This window comes from Canis lupus, chromosome 18 (genome assembly GCF_003254725.2).
Source record: "Canis lupus dingo isolate Sandy chromosome 18, ASM325472v2, whole genome shotgun sequence".
Lineage (NCBI taxonomy): Eukaryota > Metazoa > Chordata > Mammalia > Carnivora > Canidae > Canis > Canis lupus.
This window is the reverse complement of record NC_064260.1, coordinates 22,489,752-22,514,748: the sequence shown is the minus strand read 5'-3', so window position 1 is coordinate 22,514,748 and position 24,997 is coordinate 22,489,752. Positions and strand designations below refer to the sequence as shown.

The 24,997-nt window shown below is 37.0% G+C and overlaps 1 protein-coding gene across 5 annotated transcripts in view; it reads left to right on the top strand.

The window, feature by feature from the left end:
* PCLO (piccolo presynaptic cytomatrix protein) overlaps positions 1–24,997 on the top strand; it is a 390,134-nt gene that overhangs the window by 4,237 nt on the left and 360,900 nt on the right. For all 5 annotated transcript variants that reach the window (XM_049096822.1, XM_049096821.1, XM_049096819.1 and 2 more), the window contains exons 2-3: positions 1,964–3,518; positions 22,633–24,036. In XM_049096822.1, coding sequence (XP_048952779.1) covers positions 1,964–3,518; positions 22,633–24,036 — 2,959 coding nt within the window. The remainder of the gene's footprint in view (positions 1–1,963; positions 3,519–22,632; positions 24,037–24,997) is intronic.

Genomic DNA, 24,997 nt, shown 5'->3' with positions numbered 1-24,997 from the left:
AGAAACATTCAAAATTATTTTCTCCAAGTGGAAATATAGTACTTTAAAAGATACCTTAGAACCGTTGGAATTAATTAGGGTAATAATTTTAGTTCCTTGTTTAAGTCATCTAAAGTTTTTGCAGCTTTTTTCCTGGAGGAAATTGCCAAAACTAAGAGTTCTTTTTTTCACCTTTTATTAGAATATCACTTCTTGCATAGAATGGCTTTTATAGATTATTTTCTTTTGATTTTTTGCTATTTAGCATGGAGCCTGCTTCTCCCTCTGCCTATGTCTCTGCCTCTCTCTGTGTCTCTCATAAATAGATGAATAAAATCTTAAAAAAAAAATTAAAAATGTATAATCTGGCTTATTAGCAGCTAAGTTTTCACAAAACAAATTGAAACCTGTAGAACTTTATTGTGATCATCTCATATTTTCAGTGATGCTGAATAACTTTCTCTTTTTAATTAAAAAATCTTTTTCTAAAATTAAAAAGTTTCATATATCAAATGAAATATTTGTAATTTTACTTAATTCCAATACAGCCTATTCCTATTGGTTGTGATTTAATCAGTAAAGAATGGCTTATTTAAAAAAAATTAATGTATTTAATTTTTGGTTAAAAGTATAAGAAATCAGCTATTTTAATTATTTAATCATAGTCATTTAAACGTGATCACGTTTCCAAAACTATTTTAAAAACTCCATCATGTATGTTTGTCTCTGCATTAAAAGAAATTTTGCACAGTAGTTACAGTCTTAAGTCTTTGTCAATTTTATTATAAAATTACCAAGAATCTCACAGTGGCAATAGTAAATGTTATAGAAAACATTCAGTAAAGAGATTATTATGTTTTCTTCTTCTGAGAAAAGTAACAATACTTTCACAAATGAGGTCACAACCAGCTGTTGCTATCTGTATGCCAGGCTATATCTCAAGATTCTTTAAGTGTCTATCCGTATTTTGCATAGAGATCTCACATTAAGAATTAGCTATTGGGAAAATAATTAAATGACAACAGTTTTCTTCTAGAAGAAATACGGAATTGTTTCTCAAAAATTTCTAATTAAAGTAGGACTTCTCATTTTACAAAGTTTAATAAGGATAATATTTGAGGAATATTATCTTTTTAGAGTAACAGGGTAAAATTGAATAGATTATCAACTTTCTCAGAGTCCCTGGAAATGCATCAAGTAACCTCCTTTACTAAAACCTTCCATGATGTCATGTGTGCCTCATATGAGTAATGTAACTTCTTGTAATCAAGTAAAACAAACGAAAACAATTGCAACATGCTCCCACCTTTTAAAATGAATAGTTTTAATTCTCGGTGCTGTTAGTATTTGGAAGAATAATATTCTTCAAACATGAATGTACTAGAACGTAGCCCTGCACTGATTTATTGAGTTAATATATTTAATTAGGTTTTAAGAATGGCCAGATTTGGGATCCCTGGGTGGCGCAGCGGTTTGGCGCCTGCCTTTGGCTCAGGGCGCGATCCTGGAGACCCGGGATCGAATCCCACGTCGGGTTCCCGGTGCATGGAGCCTGCTTCTCTCTCTGCCTGTGTCTCTGCCTCTCTCTCTCTCTCTGTGACTATCGTAAATAAATAAATAAAATTAAAAAAAAAAAAGTTATTATAATTAAAAAAAAAAAAAAAGAATGGCCAGATTCAATTAAGTGTAAATGAAAACTATTATAAGTAATGTCTAACTAGATATCTTAATTTTTTGTCACTTATAGTAGCGAGTATTGATTTTTTCCCCCTTTTGTTTACGTTGTCGAAAATCTCTACCCATGTCAAGAAAGTAACAAAGACTTAACACATTTAATGATCACTTATAGGATGCTGCAAAAATGTGTTTAGGTATATTTATACCTGCATAATTTTGAGGCCCTAAGAAAGCAACGGCTCATTGATATTACTTTGAGTTTAGATATTTTCCATTATTTTTACTTCTTTTTGTTTCACTCTTCCAGGAAGCAAGAATTGGATAGTAGTCATCCTCCAAAGCAACCAGGAAAACCGCCAGACCCTGGACGTTCAGCTCAGCCTGGTCTCAGTAAGAGTAGAACCACAGACGCTTTGAGGTCAGAGCAGAAGTCACCTGGACGGAGTCCTTCCACTATTAGCTTGAGAGAATCAAAGTCCCGAACTGATCTGAAGGAAGAGCACAAGTCTAGTATGATGCCTGGCTTCCTCTCAGAGGTTAACCCTTTAAGTGCTGTCTCCTCTGTTGTAAATAAATTCAACCCTTTTGATTTGATATCAGACTCTGATGCATCCCAGGAAGAAACTGCCAAGAAACAAAAAATAGCTCAGAAAGAGCAAGGAAAACCTGAAGGAATCACAAAGCCTCCATCACAACCGTCACCTAAGCCAGGTCCTAAGCAGCAAGGACCTGTGAGGGTCCCACCACAGCAGGATGGCTCTCCCAAATCAGTAACTTCTCAGCAACCAGAAAAAATGAAATCACAACCTCCAGGGACAGTAAAGCCAATTCAGGGGCTTACCCAGGCACCTCAGACAGACCAGGCACAATTGCCACCTCAAAGAGATGCAACCAGGCCTCAGACTAAACAGTCAGACACCGTGAGGGGAGAATCTGTTAAACCCTCAGTGCAAAGCCCATCCAAACCACCTATTCAGCAAGCAAGTCCTGGAAAACCTCCAGCCCAGCAATCTGGACCTGAAAAAGTTGCCACACCACACCCTGGGCCTGCAAAGCCCTCAGCTCAACAGCCAGGGACAGCAAAGCCCCTAGCCCAGCCACCAGGGACAACAAAGCCTGCTCCTCAGCAGCCTGGGACAAAGTCTCCAGCTCAGCTTGTTGGGCCTGCAAAGCCTCAAGCTCAACACACTGGGTCAGAGAAACTTCCATCTCAGCAGCCAGGGCCCGCAAAGCCCCTACCCCAACAGCCAGGGCCATCAAAATCCCCAGCTCACCAACCTGGGCCACAGTCTCTGGCTCAGCCACCTGGGCCTACAAAGACTCCATCTCAGCAGGTTGGGCCAACAAAGTCTCTGGCTCAGCAGCCTGGGCCAGGAAAAATGCCAGCTCAGTCTCCTGGCCCAGCAAAACCCCCTCATCAGGCTGGCCCGGCAAAGCCCCCTCCTCATCAGGCTGGCCCGGCAAAGCCCCCTCCTCAACAGCCTGGCCCGGCAAAGCCCCCTCCTCAACAGTCTGGCCTGGCAAAGCCCCCTCCTCAACAGCCTGGCTCTGCAAAGCCTTCACCTCAGCAGTCTGGTCCAGCAAAACCCCCTCCTCAACAGCCTGGCCCAGCAAAGCCTTCAGCTCAGCAATCTACAAAGTCAATAAGCCAAACAGGAGCTGGGAAACCTCTGCAGCCATCATCATCTCCATCTGCAGCACAGACTCCAGTACAAGGCCTCCCTAAAACCATCTGTCCTCTTTGCAATACCACTGAACTTCTGTTGCATGTTCCAGAAAAGGCCAATTTTAACACATGCACTGAGTGTCAAACCACTGTATGTAGCCTCTGTGGTTTTAATCCCAATCCTCATTTAACCGAGGTGAGTACATTTATTCATTGTGTTCATGCTCTTAATTGATATTGTCTTGCACAAATGATGCTTAGTTTATCACTGGTTTCATAGGATGACATTGTTTTCCTCTCATCCTTTCCTTCCTCCCTCCTTCTCTGCTAATTGTAAATTTAAAGAATTATTAAATATTTTCTTTAATAATAAGCCCAAAATATTGCCGCAATTTTTGATAAGTTTGGCCTATAAAGTAAAAATTGGTTTAAAGATACTGAGCATTTTTATTCGTTGCACTCTGTCCCATACAACCCAAATTAATAGTGTAATATGCAGTGATATTTATTGTTTAGTAAGCAGTGTTATTAGTTTAACTTTAAAGTTCATACTCCTGCCTACCAAACTTAAGGTACTCTTAACTGCGATCATACCTGTAATGGGAGGGAAAAACAGGCAATATTTTCGCATTATAAATACAATTTTAACACAAAATTGAATACACTTTTCCAAACTGTATATCCTCTTTCCCTGCCAGCAATTTTGATACATACTGGGAAGGCATGCTTCACTCTTTAGTTGAGAGTCATTAATAACAGCCTAAGTCAGTTCATAAAGTGAAGAAGTGATGAGAGCAGGTTCCCCATTGGTGGGTGTCTTCTCAGAAGTCCACAATTTATTTCTTCAAGTCTTTGGGTAAACCTTCCTGACCTATCAAAGCATAAAGGGGCCACTAGTGACACAGATGAGCTCAACACTGTTTAAGGATAGAAAATTAATCTTCAAGAAGTCAGTTAATGTTAACCCAGCACGTGAAGGCACTACATTAAACAAAAAGATATATATTTTAATAGGTAGAAATTTGGGGACATTCAGGGCGAAGAGGCAAAAAACCCAAAACAGCACAAGAGCTCAGAAATTCTCTGAAGTTAAGAAATAATTATAGTGAAGATGAGATAATATAAGTGAGAATAGAGAGGCTAGAAGAATACATTTTTAAAAGAAATCTGGTGGCTTCTACCCAGTGAGAAGGCACAGAAATCACTTTGTCTGCAGGACAGCTGTTGGTAGGCTATGTGTGTATTATGTCTGTGAAAGCCCAGGAAGGAACTGACAGCAGGCGATGAAGAATTATGTGATTTAAATATTCTTGAGAGAGGAGACTTGTGTACCCTTGTTATAAATGAAATCTATTTTATGATAATAACAGCATTGATGATTATTGATAGCTGTTATATTAGCTGGGATACTTACTCTGATGAGAGATTAAAATGATGTAAATTAAAAATGTGTTAACTTCTGCTGGTTTTCTGAAGTATCATTTACTGTTCTTATCCAAAAGTCCTATTAAGTACCTTAACTTTTCAGATAAGTCATCTTTAATATAACATTGTAATTAATAAGAACATGCTGCATTCAAATCGTAGCAAACATTGGATTATAAGTAATTTGTGTATGTAGTTGTAGCGTTTAAAATTTTGGTGAAGATATGTTTCTGCTTGTACTATATGACATTGACAGGAATGTATGGTCATAATGACTTCCAACAATAGGTCATTTCATGAAATGCCATTTTTTTGGCAATCTATAAAGCAGAAGCATGCAGTCAGACTTTGAAGCCACATATATTATTAGAATACCTGTTATATGGAAAATATTTTAATACATGTTTGGAAGAATGTAAAGATAATTAAAACATAATGCTAATCTTAACATCAAAGCGTATGAAGTGAGATAATACATGCACAAGGCACCACGATATGTGGTCAAATGATAAGAGTTATGAGAGAGATGGACTAACACTCTGGACTTCAGAATAAGAAGTGTCCTTTCCAGTGGGTGAGATTAAGAAAAGCTTCATGGAGAAAAAGGCATGTGAGTTATTTTGAGCTAAGGATGGACAGTGTTTGAACAGGTGAAGGACATGGAAAGGGGTGATGATTTGGTCTAAGACCTAGAGCCAGGAAAATGTAAGGTGTATTAAAGGAATCTGTGGTAAATCTAGGTTGACTGAAGTGGTGGAGGAAAGAAAGATAGATAATGAGATTGGAGAGGAGTCGAAGTCAGATTTTGGCCTCCCTCATTTAGCAGGTTGCGGTGAACATTCTGCTTTATGAAACTTATTTAATGTAGTTGTACCTTCAGTTCCTCATTCATTTTGCAAGTTTATATCAAATGCCTGTTGTGAAGCCCACATTGAATGCTCTGAGAGAACCAAGAATTCATTGGATGTGGAGCCTTTCTTCCAGGAAATAAAATAGGGGAAACAAAAATTGTATATGAGAAAGAAAAAAAGTATATATATGAAAACGTAACTTTTACAAGGCTTTACAGTTGACATAGTTCCTTCCTACTTGTTTTATCAAAATTAAATTTCCAAATAATTTCATGGGCATATATTCTGTTTTCTCTACTATAATAATTAGAAAACTAGTGTTCAGGTGGTTACCATGGTTACTTTACTTCTTAGGATCATCCTGATAGTAAATAATCAAGAATTCACCCTAAAACTCCTGATTACAAATCTGTTTACTTTTGGTAGGAACAGAGATAAAATGCTATGAGGTCAAAGAAAGAACACATCACTATCACTGATGGGAGGTGCATGGGCATCATGACTATCTTCATGAAAAGAAAAGGATTTGGGCTGGAAATGATGAAGCATAATAGGAATTTGGACACTTACAGAAGGAGTTGGGAGTGTGGGGGCAGGTCTACCTCACTAGTTCATTAAAGGAAAGCATTTCCATTACTGATGAGATGAGCTTGGGCAAGTCATTTAAACTTTCTGTGGCACGGACACCATTTGAAGTTTGAATATAATAATGTATTCTCTGCCAAAAGCATTGTATTATTAGGAGGATTCTCTGAACATTTGCATGAGAAGGTATTATTAAGTATATTAGGTGCTTTTTAAGTTGCAATATAATGCAACCTGGATAAGATTTAACTTCTAAAGCTTGACCTCAGCTTGTTTTTTTACATAGGTACACTATCGTAAGCTGTTGGGTTCTAAGGGAGCAATCAGGAGCCATTTGATTTAGTATTTTTTTTTATTTATAATATTAATAGTAACATTACTTTTATTTTTTTCTCCCACAAGTAAAAATGTCATCTGAGTTGTAATTCTAAGCTCTAGGAAGGCACCTTCCCTAATCCTGTCCACCAAATGGCCAGTTCCTCATTCCTGAATTAACAGGGGGTCAGATTGGGAAGTGAGACCTGTGGATTGAGGCTGAAAGCTTCTGGTTGAAGGGAGAAGATGGATGAAATTTTGGGAATAATTGCCACTGTATGTCCATAAGGAAGTAAACTTCTTTGCATCTTCTGAAGAGGATATAACACTCTGGGTCAGATTGTCTTCAAATATTCGGATTGAGTAAGCAGTTTCTCTGCAGGACAGGGACAGATGCAGGATGTTCTTGAGTGCTTTAATTTACATGGATTTATTACTTGTAAGTTTGATATTTATGTGTGAGTAACTCAATACTATTACTTTTGTAGTTTATGGGTTATATAGAATATTCTCTTGTATCAGTTCCTTTTTTTTTTTTTTTACAATTTTATTTGTTTATTCATGAGCAACACAGAGAGAGAGAGAGGCAGAGACACAGGCAGAGGGAGAAGCAGGCTCCATGCAGAGAGCCTGATGCGGGACTCGATCCCGGTCTCCAGGATCACGCCCTGGGCCGAAGGCTGGCGCTAAACCGCAGAGCCACCCAGGGATCCCCTCTTGTATCAGTTCTTGACAAGATTAGAATTTCTCTGATACTTTTTGTTACCAACATATCAGAATCATGACTATATTTGCTTAAGAATATTCTGGCTCTTAAATGATACCAGTCTGGGGATGAAGGATTGGAGAGGTATCATCATTCAGACACAAGCTTTAGGGAAGGGGATTTTTACTTCCTTAACTAAATTTGTTAGCTTTCTCCTACCCCTGCCACACACACACACACACACACACACACACAAACCCTCACACCCTTGGACAACTCAGATATCTGTGTGAAGAGGATGGTATTTAAATCGTCCACTCTGCTGGCTGACAAGATGTGCACTGCTCCAAATAAACCTTAAGAATCTACTGGCTCCAAGCCTAGACTTTTGGTGCCAAGAGGAGTTTATAGCTATCTCTTTTTGCCAGTCCATTAACAGAATAAATCTCAACAATGCAGCTTCTCTCTTTGGGCTTGCTTTCTGACACAGACACTGAACAGTTGCTTTCTAAATAGCAACAACAGCATTTTTTGTTGTTTTTGTTGTTCATTTACTTTCTCTCTTTTGATGTATAGCCTGGGACAAATACAGGGAGAGATTTAAAGACTTGTCCCTAATGTCTGAGAATTCTCAAATTTTGTAATATATGAAGTGACTTCATCATTCTTCAGAATGCTGATACTGAACCAAATATTAATAATGAAAGTGGATTTAAGGTGCTTTGTGGGGGTTTATTTATTTATTTTTTGGTCATATTATTTTTGGTCATGATGGCCCATATGTTAATTAGTTTCTTGGCTATACCAGATATTTAACAAAAACATGGCCATATTTTAGGGGCTAAAAAACCCCAAAAAACAAACCCACCTAAACTTGCATATAAACACCCTCCACTTATTAAAAAAAAAACAAAATAAAAAAATGAAATTCCTCAGGTAGGCAAAATGACTTAACTGGGCACCACTTAGGTGGATAGGCCTGCTACATCTTCCATTTCTGGTGAGAGAAACCAAGGGGGAAAATCTGTTAAGAAAAACTGGTGAGAAAGAAAGTAGAGCTGTGCCCAGTGTCAGGTGCTAGAACCTATAGAGAAAGAAAACCAGTAAGACCTTCCTGATGGTGGAGTAGCTGGAGGAATGTTTAGAAGAAAGAATATTCTCTTGCTTCCTGATGCAGCGCAAAGGTCTTGCACCTCTAATTCTAAGCAAAGACTGCAACATAGTTCCTCTTAAAAAGGAAGACTGGGCACAGTAAGTTCACCTCTTCTTTCTAAAAGTCCCACTTCTTAAAAGATTGAAAATATAGTGGTTCCAGAAAATGGTAAAAGACCACCAATAGTATAAGTTGGCATGTTGCATTCCTAGAAGATAGTAAAATGGGAAAAAGATGACAGAAAAAGACCCAAGGAAACCGCTGTACAAATGGCTTCCTCAGGGGATCTCTGTGAGCTCTAAGCTAGGAATGAACAAATCCAGAAATCAGTCATGGGTTGTGGGTAGTGATCAAACTACAGATTAAAGAACTGGAGTAGGAATCAGTACAACTAATTGACTATTTTCTAATCTCCAGTGGGAAGATGGTGGGTGGGGAGAGGCTTGATTTTTCTTTCCCTCTAGCGAAAGCTAAAGCATTCTCCAGGTGACAGGATGAGCTGCCTATTGGCCCCTCATGAGAAAACTAGGGCCTTTGAAAGAGGATTAGAAGTAATGCCCTTCTCACACAAGAGAGTGATTGAAAGGAGAAAACAAAACATTGTTCAACTGTGTGTCAACTTCACTGATCTCTTACTGTCCTGGAAAGCTGTCCTGAACTTGGACACTGACCCTCTGCCGTCCCATCTCTCATTCAAAGGAGAGGACTAATGGAGAAGCAGAATGTCTACAAACACAGAAGAACCTTTGTTGGTTATCTAGTAAGCTATGGAGACATTCACCATAAATGACTGGTTTGAGAGACACACTTGACATTTTAAGCAATAATCCCACATGAAGGATGCAGGTGACCTACTGAAAAATAAAACAACAACAGAAACACCTGACCTAATAGGAAAGAACTCATTCAGGGAATATAAAGAACTTACAAAAATTTTTCTTATTCTTGAGAAATATTGAAAAGGATATTTCATAAATAATTACCATATTCAAATTTCAGTGGGTCCGCTTGATGGTCAGGAAAAGACCCAGGATTTTTCCATACTAAGAACTAAATTAAGACAAATAAAAAAATTACTCAACTACTTACTGTATTTCAGACACCATTCTAGACTCTGGGCATATAAGAGTGAACAAAGTAGACAGAAATTCTCCCCTTGTGGAATGTGTGGTCTGTTAAGAGGGACAAATAAAACATATAGTGTGATAGCTGGTAATAAATGTTATGGAGAGAAATGATGTAGCAGAAGGTCAGAGCATGGATCATGAGGGGAGGGGATCATTTGGTAGGTTTTCCTTCCATTGAGGGATTAGGGTCTGGGAATTATGGATAACTTGAGAATCTGGAATGTTTACTGGTGACTACAGATCTAATTTGTGTATATAGTCCTAAATAAAGCTTGCGTTTGGGAGTGATTAAGGAAGAAAAGGATGAGAATGCACCCAGAAATGTGTAAAATTCTGAGATTTTCCTCTTTTCTACTTTCTTTGGTGATGTGGAGGCTGAGAAAGGGGCATTTTATCTCCTATTTTAGTATATGTGCTGCCAAAGTGAGCACAAGGGAATTTTATCTCCTATATGGGGGCACTTTCTGGATACCTGCCCATGGAGTTGTAGACATTTCAGGGAGGTAGTTATTTATAACTCTGGGAGCTCTGGGGATCTAAAAGAAATATTAAAAATCATGAAGAGTATACCTAAGAGCTCTAGTAGGAGCTCCAGAAAGAAAGAATCAAGATGATAGAGATAAGCTCTAGAAAAACATTTCTCTGAAGTAAAGAAAGATTGAAGTCTTCAGATTGTACAAGTCTACCACTGACCATGCAAGATGAATCAAATAACTGATAGGTACATCCTGAGGAAATACCAGATTTCCAAAGATGAGAAGAAAACCTAAAAGACTTCAACAGAGAAAAATACTACCATCTACGAAAAGATGAGAAATCAAACAGCTACCATACTCATTATCAACACAGAAGACGGTAGTTAGGGAGTGATTTCTTTAAATTTCCAGATATGATGATAAGATGAATTTTGTACCTAGACAAGATATCAGGAGAGAGTATGAGGGCAGCTTAAGAATGTTCTAACACGTGAAAGAATGCATACAAGGTATTACCTCTCTATAGGTATATGTGTATATATATTTTATTGCATGCTAAGATATGCATTAAATATTTCTTGGCTATGGCCTAAGACAGTCCTAAAGTAGTGGTAATGTAAGGTGGTCTTGAAACATTGAAGCTTTTATAGTAGGCTGAAAAAACGTAATATTTTAAATTTATAAATTGAAACTTGATACTATACTGGCAACCTCTAGGAAAATTCAAAGCAAAACTTCACACTGGTTGATTGAGGAAAGTAAGGCTTGGTAGAGAAGATTTTACCTTTAATGTACCGTTTTGCACCATTTTTTTTAAGCTTGTAAATTTATGTTATAATTAACATTTAAGTAATTAAAAAATTCTCCATCAAGTGATTGGTTGAACATTTTTTTTTTCTTTTGGTTGAACAGTTTTGTGATAGAATGAATAAAGGATTTAGATTCTTGATTTTTATACCTTTAGCCTTGGCATTCTACTTTTTGACATGACGAGAATTTTTGGTTTTAAAAAACAATGATGATTTGAAATGCCTTTATGCCTATGATGACAAATTTGATTAGTTTTTCTTTTAAAAGATTTTATTTATTCTAGAGAGAGAGAGAGAGAGAGAGAGAGGCAGAGACACAGACAGAGGGAGAAGCAGGCTCCATGCAGGGAGCCCAATATGGGACTCGATCCCGGGACTCCAGGATCACGCCCTGAGCTGAAGGCAGACGCTCAACTGCTTAGCCACCCAGGCATCCCTAATTTGGTTAGTTTTAATACGTCCTTTGTCACTATCATGTGTGCTTTAACTGACAGTTTTTATATGAATCCAGTGCAGAGAAATAGTCTCTTGATTCTAAATATAATGTTCTTATAGTCCAAAGATAAAGGACTTTTTTTTCAGATTATTCTCTGATAATCCATATGGTATCATTAATAATATTTAAATAAGAATACCCTGACTATAACAAAATTAATTTATTTTCACTTAAAATAGTTTTCTGATGAATTTGAAGGAATAGAAATACTCATTTAAAAAAATCTTACTTAAATATGTTTAGAAACACCATATTTATTTAGCTTTCATTTTCGACAACATCCAGTTTGCAACATTTTTCTCATGACTTGGATGTTCCCTGTATAACATATTGAGCAATATTGAGTAGGAAAGGTATAAAGCCAGTGTTCTTGGACCTTCGTTACTTCGTTATTTTATATGTTTCTGAACATATAAAATATATGTTCTCTATGTTCTCTATGTATTAGTTTAGTCATTAGAACCAAAGCTGCTTTTTTTTTTTTTCACTTTCAGCTTTTAAATGACTAAATGTTTCAGGTGACTTTCTGCATATCCAACTTTTAAAATATCTACTAAGGCTGTTCATATTATTGCAACCAGTATGATGATGTATGTAGCTGGGTAAGGACAGATGTTCTGCTGTGAAAGCAGATACCTGCACCTAAACAAAATCATTTACTGGATCAGTAAACTCAATACAGTGATGAGTGAACGTGCTTATTGTTCACATCTCTTGAGAAAACATCTAACATTCACTCCTATTCCATATCTTAATTAGCGTAGATAAAAGTAAGCTTTTACTTACAGATATGTCAAAGATAATACATTAAAGACAAAAATGTAAATAATCTATTAGAAGTATAATTTTTTTCCTTAAAAATGCCAATATCAAGTTCATCAATAAGGCATCAGATCTAGGGTGTATACTCTTGCTGATATTCCTATGAATTTACTTTGAAGTAGTTCTAGTTACCTCTGATAAGGAAGCAACTACTTTTCTACAAGTGTTTCTTGCCTTTTTTCTTCAGTAAAAGAGATTGATCTTTGGTCACAGAAAGGAGAGATCTTAGTTTGAACACTATGCATTTCAGACTGCAGTAGGCCCTCTATATTCATTTTGTCATTTCATGCTCTTTTATGAGGTGGTATCCACATTTTAAAGACGAGTAAAGAAAAAAAAAAGATGAGTAAAGAGAGTAAGGAAATAAAAATTCATGTTGTAAAGCAATTTGAAATCTCCGATGTTTCTTTATAAGTTAATCATCAGATGGCCCTTTGGAAAAGTGGAAATAAAGTGGGATTTTAGATTAGGAAATGTGAATATGAAGCCTAGCTCAGCTACTTACTTGTGATTTGGTCTGATTGCTCTATTTTTCTTTCTTTTTTTTAAAAAATATTATTTTTTTCATTTGTTTTTATTGAAGTTTGATTTGCCAAATATAGTATACCACCCAGTGCTCATCCTATCAAGTGCCCCCCCTTAGTGCCTGTCACCCAGTTACCCCAACCCCATGCCCACCTCCCCTTCCACTACCCTTTTTTTGTTTCCCAGAGTTAGGAATCTCTCATGGTTTGTCTCCCTCTCTAATTTTTCCCACTCAGTTCCCCGCCTTTCCTTTATAATCCCTTTCACAATTTCTTTTGAGATCACTCTATTTTTCTAAATATTCAGTTTTCTTATTTATGATATAAAACTATTCATAAAGTAAAAATCCTATTTGGCAGTGCAAGTGCTTTGAAATTGAAAGTAGTATATAAACATTATTTTTCATCTTTATAAAAATTATGATAGGCAAGTAGGGATAGTGCCATCATTGCTAATTCCATTTGTCAGTGAGAAAACTGAAATTAGGGACTTTAGGTGACTCCAGGTCACAAAATTACTGAGCAATGAATCTCATATAGGATGCTAGATCTGCTGACTCCAAATTTAGCATCTTTTTTTTTTTTTAAATGGGAGATCATGTTGTCTTTAAATAGGCCATTTCTTAAATTTTTAGGTTAAAGAAAGTGTGTGTGTGTGTGTGTGTGTGTGTTTGTAAATTTCACATATTCTTAAAGTTAAAAAAATTAACTTTCTTGGCAAGAGTTTAGTTTTGAAATTTAGTGTAAATTAAACGAAGGTCCAAGAACACTGGCTTTATACCTTTCCTACTCAATATTGCTCAAACAAGAGTGTTATATTGCTGGGTTCTTTTTTGTTCCTTAGGAAAACTCTGAACTTCTACTCTGAGCTAGCCACTCTGTTAGATTTTGAAAATATAGATGATGAAGTTGATAACTTTGTTTACTGTCAGGAATAGAACTCAGAGTCCAAAAGGAGAGAGAATAATTTAGCAAATGAAGATGAGATCTTGTTTGTAAAACAGAATATAATAAAATTTATGTAGATGAGATCTGGTCTCCTTTGAATATAAAACAATAAACCACGTTGTCTTTTTTTTTCTCTAATTAAAAATAAAGATTTAAAAAATTGATTATAAAACATTGTGATAGAAATATGGCATATCTGTCATTTGTTCAGTAAAGTCAGAGTTTTCAGTAAAATTCATGGAGCACCTGTTAGGAGCAGATTTATACTTACATAAAACAAAAGAAGTGAGTGGCAGGCTTTATTATGTGAACGTGTCATTGGGAATTCTGTGATTGTAAAAGTTGGGAAAAATTTTAATGTGTAGATTTATATGTTTTTAAACTTGACAGAGGAAGGATTAAAAAATGATTGGAAGGAAATAAATGGTAATGAAAAATGTGGATAGGATCTATGAAAAAAATGGAAAGTAATGTAAAGGTGATTAAGTATAATTTTAAAATCCAATTTGCCTTACATTCTTGAAAATGTGCATATGTATAACTGTAAAATATGAGTAAATTATAAGTGGCTTCCATTCATAGAAAGCTACAAGAGGCTAAAATCCTTATGAAATTTTGTTGTTTGTACACAAGATTTAATATACTTAAAGCATTTCATATTTATTTTTAAAAAGTATTTTTTTCCTTTCCAACTCAATATATAGGTGATTATCTTAATTCCAGTGAGCATCTGATTGAAATAAAAATTCATAGCTTCCAGCGTATGTAATGAGTTCATAAAGTTTAGGTGACCTTTGGTTTTTACTAATGGATTTATTTCTTTAATTTTTAAATGAAATAAGAGGGCAATTCAGTAAGCTATTTGCAAACACAGCCTAATTGGAACTATTAGATCACAGGCTACAAGAGTATGTGACAGCTCAAGGTGTGTGTTAATCATTCAAGGTATAAAAGTTGAAATTTGCCATATGAGAGGCAGTTCAGAAGTGTTAATGCATAGCATATGTAAATTCAGTTTATTGATTTGGGATCCTTCTCTCTTTGTATGGCTGTACTAGAGTACAAATATATTTTCATGTCTGTGTTTTTGCAGTAATTATTTTTTAAAGTTTTGCTTTGATGAAAGCAGTTTTCTGGTTTTGGACTGCCTTGACAAATATCAAACTATGGTTTTATCATTTGATCCTATTTTTTGAGGATTTACACATGTTATTGCTAGTACTTGGTGAATATTATTATGCTTTAAGAAGGAAAAAGTTTGTGTTTAGTGTACATTTTATGAGGTTTGTTAATGGTTGGTGAATTATGCTGCAGAAATTATAATCCACACACTTTAAGAGAGGACATATCCATCCAACTTCTGGGTGGATTGTTTTAAATAAAATTGTTGTACCAAGTTGCTAAGCATGTCATCACAGTTCTGAGGAATGCTAATGTCCTGTTTTTAGCCAAAATAAATTGTGCATTAATATGCATAGCTAAAGATGTCAACCACAGTGAGCCATCTGTAGCCAAACTGAGTAACTGCCTCTGTGGAGGAGGTCATGTGGCTTGGGCAATCCTTGAAGAGCAGAACACATAATCTGTTTACAAGTGATAGCTTGGTGTCCTCTTTATAATAGGATACATTATGTTATTATATAATGCATGTTATATGATTATATTTTCTATGGCATTCAAAATAATGTAAAACATGAATAGCATATTCAGTAAATATTTGAAGATAATTTGATGAAAAATAGGGGAAAAGCTGAGAATAATTCATGAGAAGTGGTCACTTCTTTTGAGTCCATGTGAGGAGAGGAGGGAAGAAGAAATCATTGGAAAAAAATACGAAGCACTATCTGAGTCTAAGTACTGTGGTTCAGACTATGGTAGGAAGAGTTGAGAAAGGGCAGACCTTGGAATATTAAGTGGTAAAGGAGAAAATTCAATGTGCATCCTAAAGATGGGTAGCATTCAGGTAAATAGAGGAGGAATGCACATTGGGCTGTGTGTCATGACCAACGTGAGGGATAATGAGGATACTGCCATGATGGAGTAAATGGTACAGGTTGATGTCATAGTCTTCAGAAAAGTTTAGTTGTTATGCTTTCAGAAGTTAAGAACCCACCAGGTTCTGGGACACCTGGGTGGCTCAGTGGTTGAGTGTCTGCCTTCGGCTCAGGTTGTGATCCCAGGGTCCGGGATCAAGTCCTGCATTGGGCTCCCTCTGCCTGCATCTCTGCCTCTCTTTCTCTGTGTCTCTCATGAATAAATAAATAAATCTTTTTTTTTTTTTTTTAAAAAGAACCCACCAAGTTTTATTGTATTGGGACAGGATGAAAGCATGACTGAAGAAAATCTATTTAACAGCTAATGTGAATGGTATGAACATCAGCAAATATAAATTCCTAATATTGTGTTATTCTTTTAATGTTCCATTATTCCAAACACTATGCTATGTTGAGCAGAGATTCCATTATAAATCTTTTCAAAAAATATTTATTCATGAGAGACACAGGAGAGAGGCAGAGACATAGGCAGAGGGAGAAGCAGGCTCCCTATGGGGAGCCTGATGTGGGCCTCGATCCCAGGACCTGGGGATCACGACCTGAGCTGAAGGCAGACGCTCAACCCCTGAGCCACCCAAGCATCTCTCCATTATAAATCTTATGTAAATTTTATATTTAAAATTTTCAGTTTGGAGTACATTGAATAGTGGATGTTAGTCATTAGGCCTTCTGGACTCTTTTGGGAGAAATTTCCATTCTGTTCTGAAGCTAAATAGATTAATAACAGTTCTGAGCAAGAATATACTTTAATTCTAGAACCCTAACATTTGCCAACTCACCTCAATGCTTAGATGTATTGAGTTATCTTAAATTATTACTGAAGACACTGATTAGTAGTAACCAATCAAAAGTTTGAACAACTGTTTTTGAAAGTGGCAACATTAATTAAACTATGTGAAGTTCACAACCTTAAGTGGTACCTCTTGAAACATCTAAATAACATATTTATGATTATCCCTCAAAATCCTTAGCTAATGAATTTGTCTAACTATATATCATAGCTCTGATAAATAAGAAAGGTTCAACAAAGTGGAACCCAGAGGATCGGATAAGCAGGGAAGTGTGCGATAGTAATTATATTACAGGTCTGCATTAGAATACACAGTGACCTCAGAAGGAGCAAAAGTCCTGGCTGACCAGTCTCTTACCCCTTTTATGTAGCATATTAAATTAGAACAGTGAATGAACAACTTTATGTATTTCTTTTGCTCCTTTCCAAAGAACTTATTTAATTAGAGTAGCTCATTAAAACAATTGTGTCTCCAAAACTTGAATTCCATTTATGCACTTTTTGTAGGTAAGACTATGAGTGGGGAAAACAAAAGATAACTATTTTTCCTTTTCTTATATCAACTCAAGAATTTAGGAATAGGTGAAGCATGACATTTTTCTAATAAAGTTGGATTCTTTCATTTCAATGTTTATATATAGAAGATAAGACTTCTTCCTGGACACGTTGATATGGTTGTGGGCTTACCTGGTGTTGTTTCTTGCATTTTGCCCATCATTTATCAGGTGGATGCGGATGATTATAGTGTAATGTTAGGGAATAAGTGCTAGTTATTTAAATTTTTTTTTTTTTAATTTATTTGAGAGAAAGAGCATGTGTGTGCATGAGGGAAAGAGTATATGAGTGGAGGCGGGGAGGGGGACACAGCTGCACAGGGAGCCTAATGTGGGGCTAGATCCTAAGACCCTGGGATCATGACCTGAGCCAAAGGCAAATGCTTAACTGATTGAGCTACCCAGGTGCTGTAAAAAGTGCTAGTTATGACCCAGGCACTCTAATAAGTGCACTTATAACAGATGCCCCAATTAAGTGCTAGTTATGGGAGGTTGTTTATGAAATATTGGTGGAAGGCTTCTGTGAATCAGCCTTGTCCTTGGATATCGTTTGACTCCTGTGGCATGATGAAGAAATGATAAGGACTAAAATCTAAGATCCTTGTTCATGGTAAGGGTAGAATGAAGACCCAATCATGTAGAAATAGGAGAACCAAGTGTATAATAGACATGGATACCAAATGGAACTGGCAGCAAGTGTCTGAGGCAGTGATGGTAATAAATTCAGGTTCATTTCTCCTCAGAAATAAGTGTTTAATTTTGGAAGTGAAATGAGGCAGTAATTGCCTCTAGGCAGGGAAAATATGTCTGTTTAGCAGGTATGGTGATTATGAGAGACTCAATTTGACTCATAATGAGGAGAGGTTGTCCATCGCCAGAGGTATAGAGTTCTAGGGAGAATGGCATGCAACCAGAAAATGAAGGGAGAAATATGTCCTACAAACTGTGTAAACAATGGCAATTAGTAGAGTAAACACAGGAAGGCTGTAGCTTGAAGAGCACAAACATTTTGAGTTAATTTATTTAATCTAAACCAGCTCAAAAACTGTGGGCATGTCACACTTAAAGGATTAGTTAGACCCCAGGGTGTCAGTGAAAAGACTACTACCAGTAAGTCCTCACCATCTTTTGGGGGATATAGACCAGGAAATAGAAGAATGATGGAAGTGGTTGCATTGTATATTTCAAAATTATATATTTTGAAGTTCTTGCAAAATATTAACTTCATTTCACAATTCTGGAAGAGGCATAGTTAAAGGTATGAGAGGAAGTAGTTGGAGTCCACCCCTTCTGTGGTTGGTTGTTTGACACAGTTACCCTTTTGTGAGGGTGTAAAGTATCTGGACAAGTGAGGGACTTTGGCTTTGGAAATGTGAAAAGATGAATGGGAAACTACCTTTCACAAGCAAACAGACACCCTTGTGGAGTCACTGAGAATGCAGTGAAAATAACACAGCATTTCTGACTCCGATGACTGAGAAGGAGAAGGCACTGTTACTGCCTACCCGTTAGATGCCTGCGCAGAATTGTGGAAGGCACGGTCCACGGTAAAGTACAAGGTGGTTCCTGATGTTGGGGGCGGCTTGTGGATTCTCATTTTCTCAGTGTATGGGAAGTTTGCTTTTGTTTTTATTTTCCCACTTGAATCAGGGAATTGGAAATGCTTCTGTTTTCAGTGCTAGATTGTTAAGCGCTGAGAAAAAATCATTTCTAGTTTCAGTGGATTTGGCCAGTAGAATTAAATATAAAGGAGGCTCTTTCTAAAAATTCCTAAGAGGATAAAAAGCTTTTCATATTGTGATCGCTACAGTGATTTTAACCTGTGTTCTAGCAGGGAGGAGGAACATTGAGGGATCAAAATGTCTTTTATGTGTTGTTTATCAAAATGAAGAAAATGTGGTCATTAAAAGGACAAAAAAGATGGAGCAGTGGAGTTTGTTCAAAAAAGAATGAAGAGAAAAGCAGGATTCTCCTCTATGAGGAGGCAGTGACTTGTGATATCCACCTCTCTTCCTAACTCTCCCTTGTGTCTTTATGTGGAAACAAGAGTCATATATATTTATAAACCACAAGGAGACATTGGATTTTGGAACAAAGGCAGTACAGAATGTGTTTCCCAGTGTTAGTGTAAATCATGCATTTGATATGCTGTGGTAGCGTTCTAATTTTACAGTGTTGAGAGTGCAGTGAAAGCCTAACAGCTAGCTACGCATGAAGCTCCAAAGTTCACATTGCAGAGAGACTTACAATTTTACTGAGAAAACCAAATGAATCCAAGGAAGTATTCAGGAGGGAGCATGGAAGGAAGTTTCCTAGCAGGAAGAAAGGAAAAAAGTAGTCACCACAGTAGTATCAGATTCTTACTATGTATCTGTAATAACCTTGAAGCTGTATGTTAACCTGTTTCTTGTCTGACTTCTCTACTATGATGTAGTCTCCAGGAGGATGGAGATTTATCTCTTTTATTCAGTGCTATGTGCCAAGTAGAAGTTGTTCTATAAATACTTGAATAAAGAAATGAATAGGTTGGCTCGGGTCCCTGGGTGGCTCAGTCCCTTAAGTGTTAGACTCTTGATTTCAGCTCAGGTCATGACCTCAGAGTCATGAGATTGAGCTCTGCATCCGCTCTGTGCTCAGTGGGGAGTCTGCTTAAGATTCTCTCTCTCCCTCTCCCTTTACCTCTCCCTTCCACATGCGCGCTCTCTTTCTCTAAAATAAATAAAACCTTAAAAAAAAAAAAAAGAAATGAGCAGGTGGGGGTGCTTGGCTGCTCAGTCAGCGGAGCATGAGACTTGATCTTGAGTTGTGAGTTCAAGCCCCATGTTGGGTGTAGAGCTTACTTAAAAAGAAAAATGAAAAAGAAATAGGTGAATGAATTTTGCATCTGTTTTGGTTATATCACTTGTCAAAAAGATTAAAAGCAATTAACTATAATGTATGCAGGTCACTAACCTTAGGAGTTTATAATTTAATGTGGTTAATGTAGATGCATATCTCACAATGTTTTATAGGAAAAAAAATCAGTGACAGAGCCTAGGTAAAGAATTATGTTTTTAATTATATTTTCTTTTGTCTGGCTGCATGATTATGAGCTATTATGGTACCATTTAAGGCTGTGGAAAAAGACAAATGAGAAAAAATGAATAGTAGAACAGCAGAAGTTACATTGACAGGAGGGGAGATGATTGAGTAGGTAGTTGGAGACTTATGGAGGAATTTCTGTTCCTCAAGAAGCAGGTAAAGTGGAGTGAAAGGTTCCATCTTACTTTTTGTCATGGTGCTTGCATAAGTAGCATTTGCTTGTGTTTTGGGATTCAAATATTTATATGTACAAAAATTTATTTTGTGAAATGCTTTAAGCATACAGAAAAGTAAAGATAAGAATATTAAAAGTGCATAGATACTCAGCCCTTATACTGGAAAGAAATGTATTAAACACCCAAGTACTTTTTATTTGTTTTTATTTTATTTTATTTTTTTTCTTTTTTTGTTTTTATTGAAGTTTGATTTACCAACATATAGCGTAACACCCAGGGCTCATCCCATCAAATACACCCTCAGTGCCCATCACTCAGTCACCCTATCCCCCTGTCTACCTCCCCTTCTACTACCCTTTGTTTGTTTCCCAGAGTTAGGAGTCTCTCATGGTTTGTCTCCCTCTCTGATATTTCCCACTCATTTTCTCTCCTTTGCCCTATAATCCCTTTCACTAGTTCTTATATTTCCCGTATGAGTGAAACCATATGCTTGTCCTTCCCCGATTGACCTACTTCACTCAGCATCACGCCCTCCAGTTCTTTCCACGTCGAAGCAAATGGTGGGGATTCGTTGTTTCTGAGGGCTGAGGAATATCCCAGTGTATACATAGACCACATCTTCTCTATCTGCTCATCTGTCAATGGACACCCAGGCTCCTCCCACAGTTTGGCTGTTGTGGACATTGCTGCTGTGAACATCAGGGTGCAGGTGTCCCGGTGTTTCACTGCATCTGTATCTTTGGGGTAAATCCCCAGCAGTGCAATTGCCGGGTCGTATGGTAGCTCTGTTTTTAATGTTTCACATTTTTAAGCAGAACTACATCTTGTTAGAATTGACCATCTCTTTAACTTTCTCCAAACAAAAGTTTGCTTTCCATGATATTGCAAAACAAGCCGTTTTATACCGGTGCATGCGTTTAAATGATTCAGTGTGCTTTTTTATTTTAAAGCCATTTTAATGATTAAGAAAAAGATTCAGTAAGGTTTTTATTTTTTCTTACCAAAAAGGTTTAACAATGTAAACTGTTAAATGGCAGAAGTTTTTAAGAGTTTAGGAAAGGTTAATTCAGTTCTTTTCAGAAGGAAATTGTTTGCAAGTAAGGAGCATGTTTTTTGCCAGCCTAACACTTCATACTTTTGTACCATGGAAAACTGTTCTCATACCTCTGTTCCACATATTTCGTTTTTCGCTATACAGACTTCTGTACATAGAACCTCTGTGCTAAACTGATATCATTGTTACTTTGAGGGGAGAAGAGTGGATCATGTAGAATTTGACATTCTAAATTACTTTGGAAATATTGAAAATTTTGTATAATTGTATATTATTTTGGAATTAAAAAGGTAAATGTTAAACATAGATACTTTTAAATTATGATCTCAAGTATCAAATTCAGTATCTCCTTTTTATAATTGATGCAGTAAGAAACCAGCAGGCATTTAATTGTATACCTATGTTTATATATGTGATATATATCTCACATCTATACATATCTCACCAGCTGAATAAGTGTACTGTTTACTTATATTGCTCTTTCTAGTATATCCATAAAATTATAAGGAAGAATATTTCCTCTGTTAAATCATGGTATTATTTATGATAATTTGAAGACGTGCCCTTTTTTTTTTTTTTTTTAATTTTCTTAACAGAGAATGTTCTCTTTCTTACCCAGTGTGGTTAACAATTTTTGTTTTACCACATTTGATTATGTTGCCTCGGAGGGGAAAGTAATGCTCTGCTAATTTAAGAAATTTAGCAATGTGTTAAAAATTTAACAGGCATTATACCAGGTTGTATACCTAAAAACTATTTATGAACCATCAATAGAGAAAATATCTAATGAAACTAATTTATGGAATCTAATATGTTATAGCTCATCTTTTTAATGATACAATGTTTCCTATTTATGGGGGTACAAACTTTCAGTAAATCAAAGGCAAAGAATAACAAAATTAACACTAGAAAAAAATACAAGTATGTTTATTTTTACTTTTTTATTTTCCTTAAAATATAGAGTGCTTATTAAGTCTCTGAGATTCAGTAATTATATTTAAGTGTCATTAACATTATAAAATTTTTGATACAAATTAAGGAAAATAAGTTGATCTATTAAAATATAGATGATGAGAGCAGCCCAGGTGGCTCAGTGGTTTAGCGCCGTCTTCAGCCCAGGGCGTGATCCTGGAGACCTGGGATCGAGTCCCACATCGGGCTCCCTGCATGGAGCCTGCTTCTCCCTCTGCCTGTGTCTCTGCTCTCTCTCTGTGTGTCTCTCATGAATAAATAAATAAAATCTTTAAAAATATATATATAGATGATGAGTAACATAGTTTCAAATGATACCATGTGTTTTTAAAAATGTTTTTGTGTCTTTATATTGTTACTGTCTCTGACCATTATTTTATAATTATTTCTAGATAAAAGAGTGGCTCTGTTTAAACTGTCAGATGAAAAGAGCTCTAGGAGGAGATCTGGCTCCAGGTCCATCATCACCTCAGCCCAAACCGAAGACTGCCCCTGTTACTCCTGCATCAGCTGTGAGCAAACCATCCCCACAGCCACAGCAGAGTTCTCCAAAGAAGGATCCTATACCCAAACCGGATATCTCAAAGGCACCTGAGTCTAAGAAGCCCCCACCCCTAGTGAAACAACCAACCATTCACGGTTCTCCCCCACTTGTGGCCAAGCACCCTCCTGTGGCAGAGTCCTCATCCAAGCCAGCCCCTCCCAAAGAGCCTTTGGTCCCATCGGAGCAGGCCAAGGTCTCCACGGCTGAGGATAAACCAAAGCAGCCCAAGACGGTAAAACCAGCCACAGACGTTGTGTCTTCAGCATTAATAGCAGCAAAGCCTGATACTCCAAGCTCTAGAGTGCAGTCAGAGGATCAAGAGATAACAGCCCCTCCTCTAAAAACAGACACTGCCAAACCGTCGCAGAGTTTTCCACCAACAGGAGAAAAAGTCACCCCAGTCGATTCTAAAGTCATACCCCGACCTGCATCAGATTCAAAAATTATTTCACATCCTGGGCCTAGTTCAGAGAGCAAAAGTCAAAAACAAGTGGATCCTGTTCAAAAGAGGGAAGAACCCAAGAAAGCACAAACCAAAATGAGTCCTAAGCCAGATGCCAAGCCAATGCCAAAAGGGTCACCTCCACCCCCAGGCCCACGACCTACCACTGGCCAAACTGCCCCCACATCTCAACAGCCCCCAAAGCCTCAGGAGCAGTCGAGACGCTTCAGTCTGAATCTGGGAAGTATTACGGATGCCCCCAAATCACAGCCCACGACGCCTCAAGAAACCGTGACTGGAAAACTCTTTGGGTTTGGAGCTTCAATCTTCAGCCAGGCATCAAATTTAATCTCTACAGCAGGCCAGCCTGGGGCCCAGTCTCAGAGTGGGCCTGGGGCCCCAGCAAAGCAAGGCCCTCCCCCTTCGCAGCCACCTCCTCAGGGGCCACCCAAATCCACAGGCCAGGTGCCCCCAGCGCCTGCAAAGGTTATACCTGTGAAAAAAGAAACAAAAGCTCCAGTGGCTGAAAAATTAGAGCCCAAAGCTGAACAAGTTCCAACTGTAAAAAGAACAGAAACAGAAAAGAAGCCTCTGCCTGTCCAGGATAGCAAATCTTCAGCAGCTGAGCCTCAAAAGGCTGTCCTTGCCCCCAAATTGGAGGAAGCCTCCAAACCAGAATCAACTTGTCCTCTCTGCAAAACTGAACTCAACATAGGTTCTAAGGATCCCCCTAACTTCAATACTTGCACTGAATGCAAGAATCAAGTGTGTAATCTCTGTGGATTTAACCCTACGCCACACTTGACTCAGGTAAGCAATTTATATATTACTTATGGATGTAAATATATCATGTTTATGTGGAAATATTTTGGTAGCTGAGTTTCTGAGCCAAAAAACCTCCCCCAAACAAACCCATGTTTAGCAAAGAAGGCGTATCAATATTGGTGGCATAGTAAAAGTTTCAATTACTTATTACAGGCTTCATTTCTTACTAGAAGTTCATATACTTTGTTTTTCTGGGTTATGCACCAGAATTAAGAATATGAAATAAACTGACAATTTAAAATAACAATTATCCCAGTCCTTTGTGAATTAAAGACTTGTAGCTTTGGAGTACTATCTGATTTTCACTTACGCCAAGTAGGAGTTGTAATTTATGGTTCCCATTATCTTCAACCTTCCTGCCTCTACTGTCTTAGAGAAAGTTCTGGTTGCTTGCCGATCCATAAACAACAAGAGCTCTGTTATTTTACAAAAATTAGTATAAGTTAATAACATTACCTCCTAGAAAATACTGGTTCAAACTTATTATGTCTAGACTTCTTATAATTCTCTTTGAGCTGTTATCTGTACTTCAATAAGAATGTGCAAAGAACCCCCCAAAAAGTACACAACAAATCAGATACATGGGTTTCAGTGACTAATGTCAAGGAACTGTGTTTTTTAATTTAATTTTTTTTTAATAGGACACTGAGACATTTTCTCCACACTGTAAATGACCAAAATGCAGATGGGCAAATTTCTACCTAATAGTGTTATAAAAGAATGAATCTGTAAACATTAGTAATCTGTTAGGGGCCGTTAGAATATTTGGATCTTGGAAACCTGGGGGGTTAAATGATTGTTGCTGTCTTAGATGCTTAATAAACATGGGATTGAATTTTAACTGATTGTTCATTGTTTTTAGACAAATCAGAAATACTTAAGGATTACTTTATTGCACTCTCTTTGATTTTGTAATTCATTGGAATGGAAAAATTGAACAGATTTT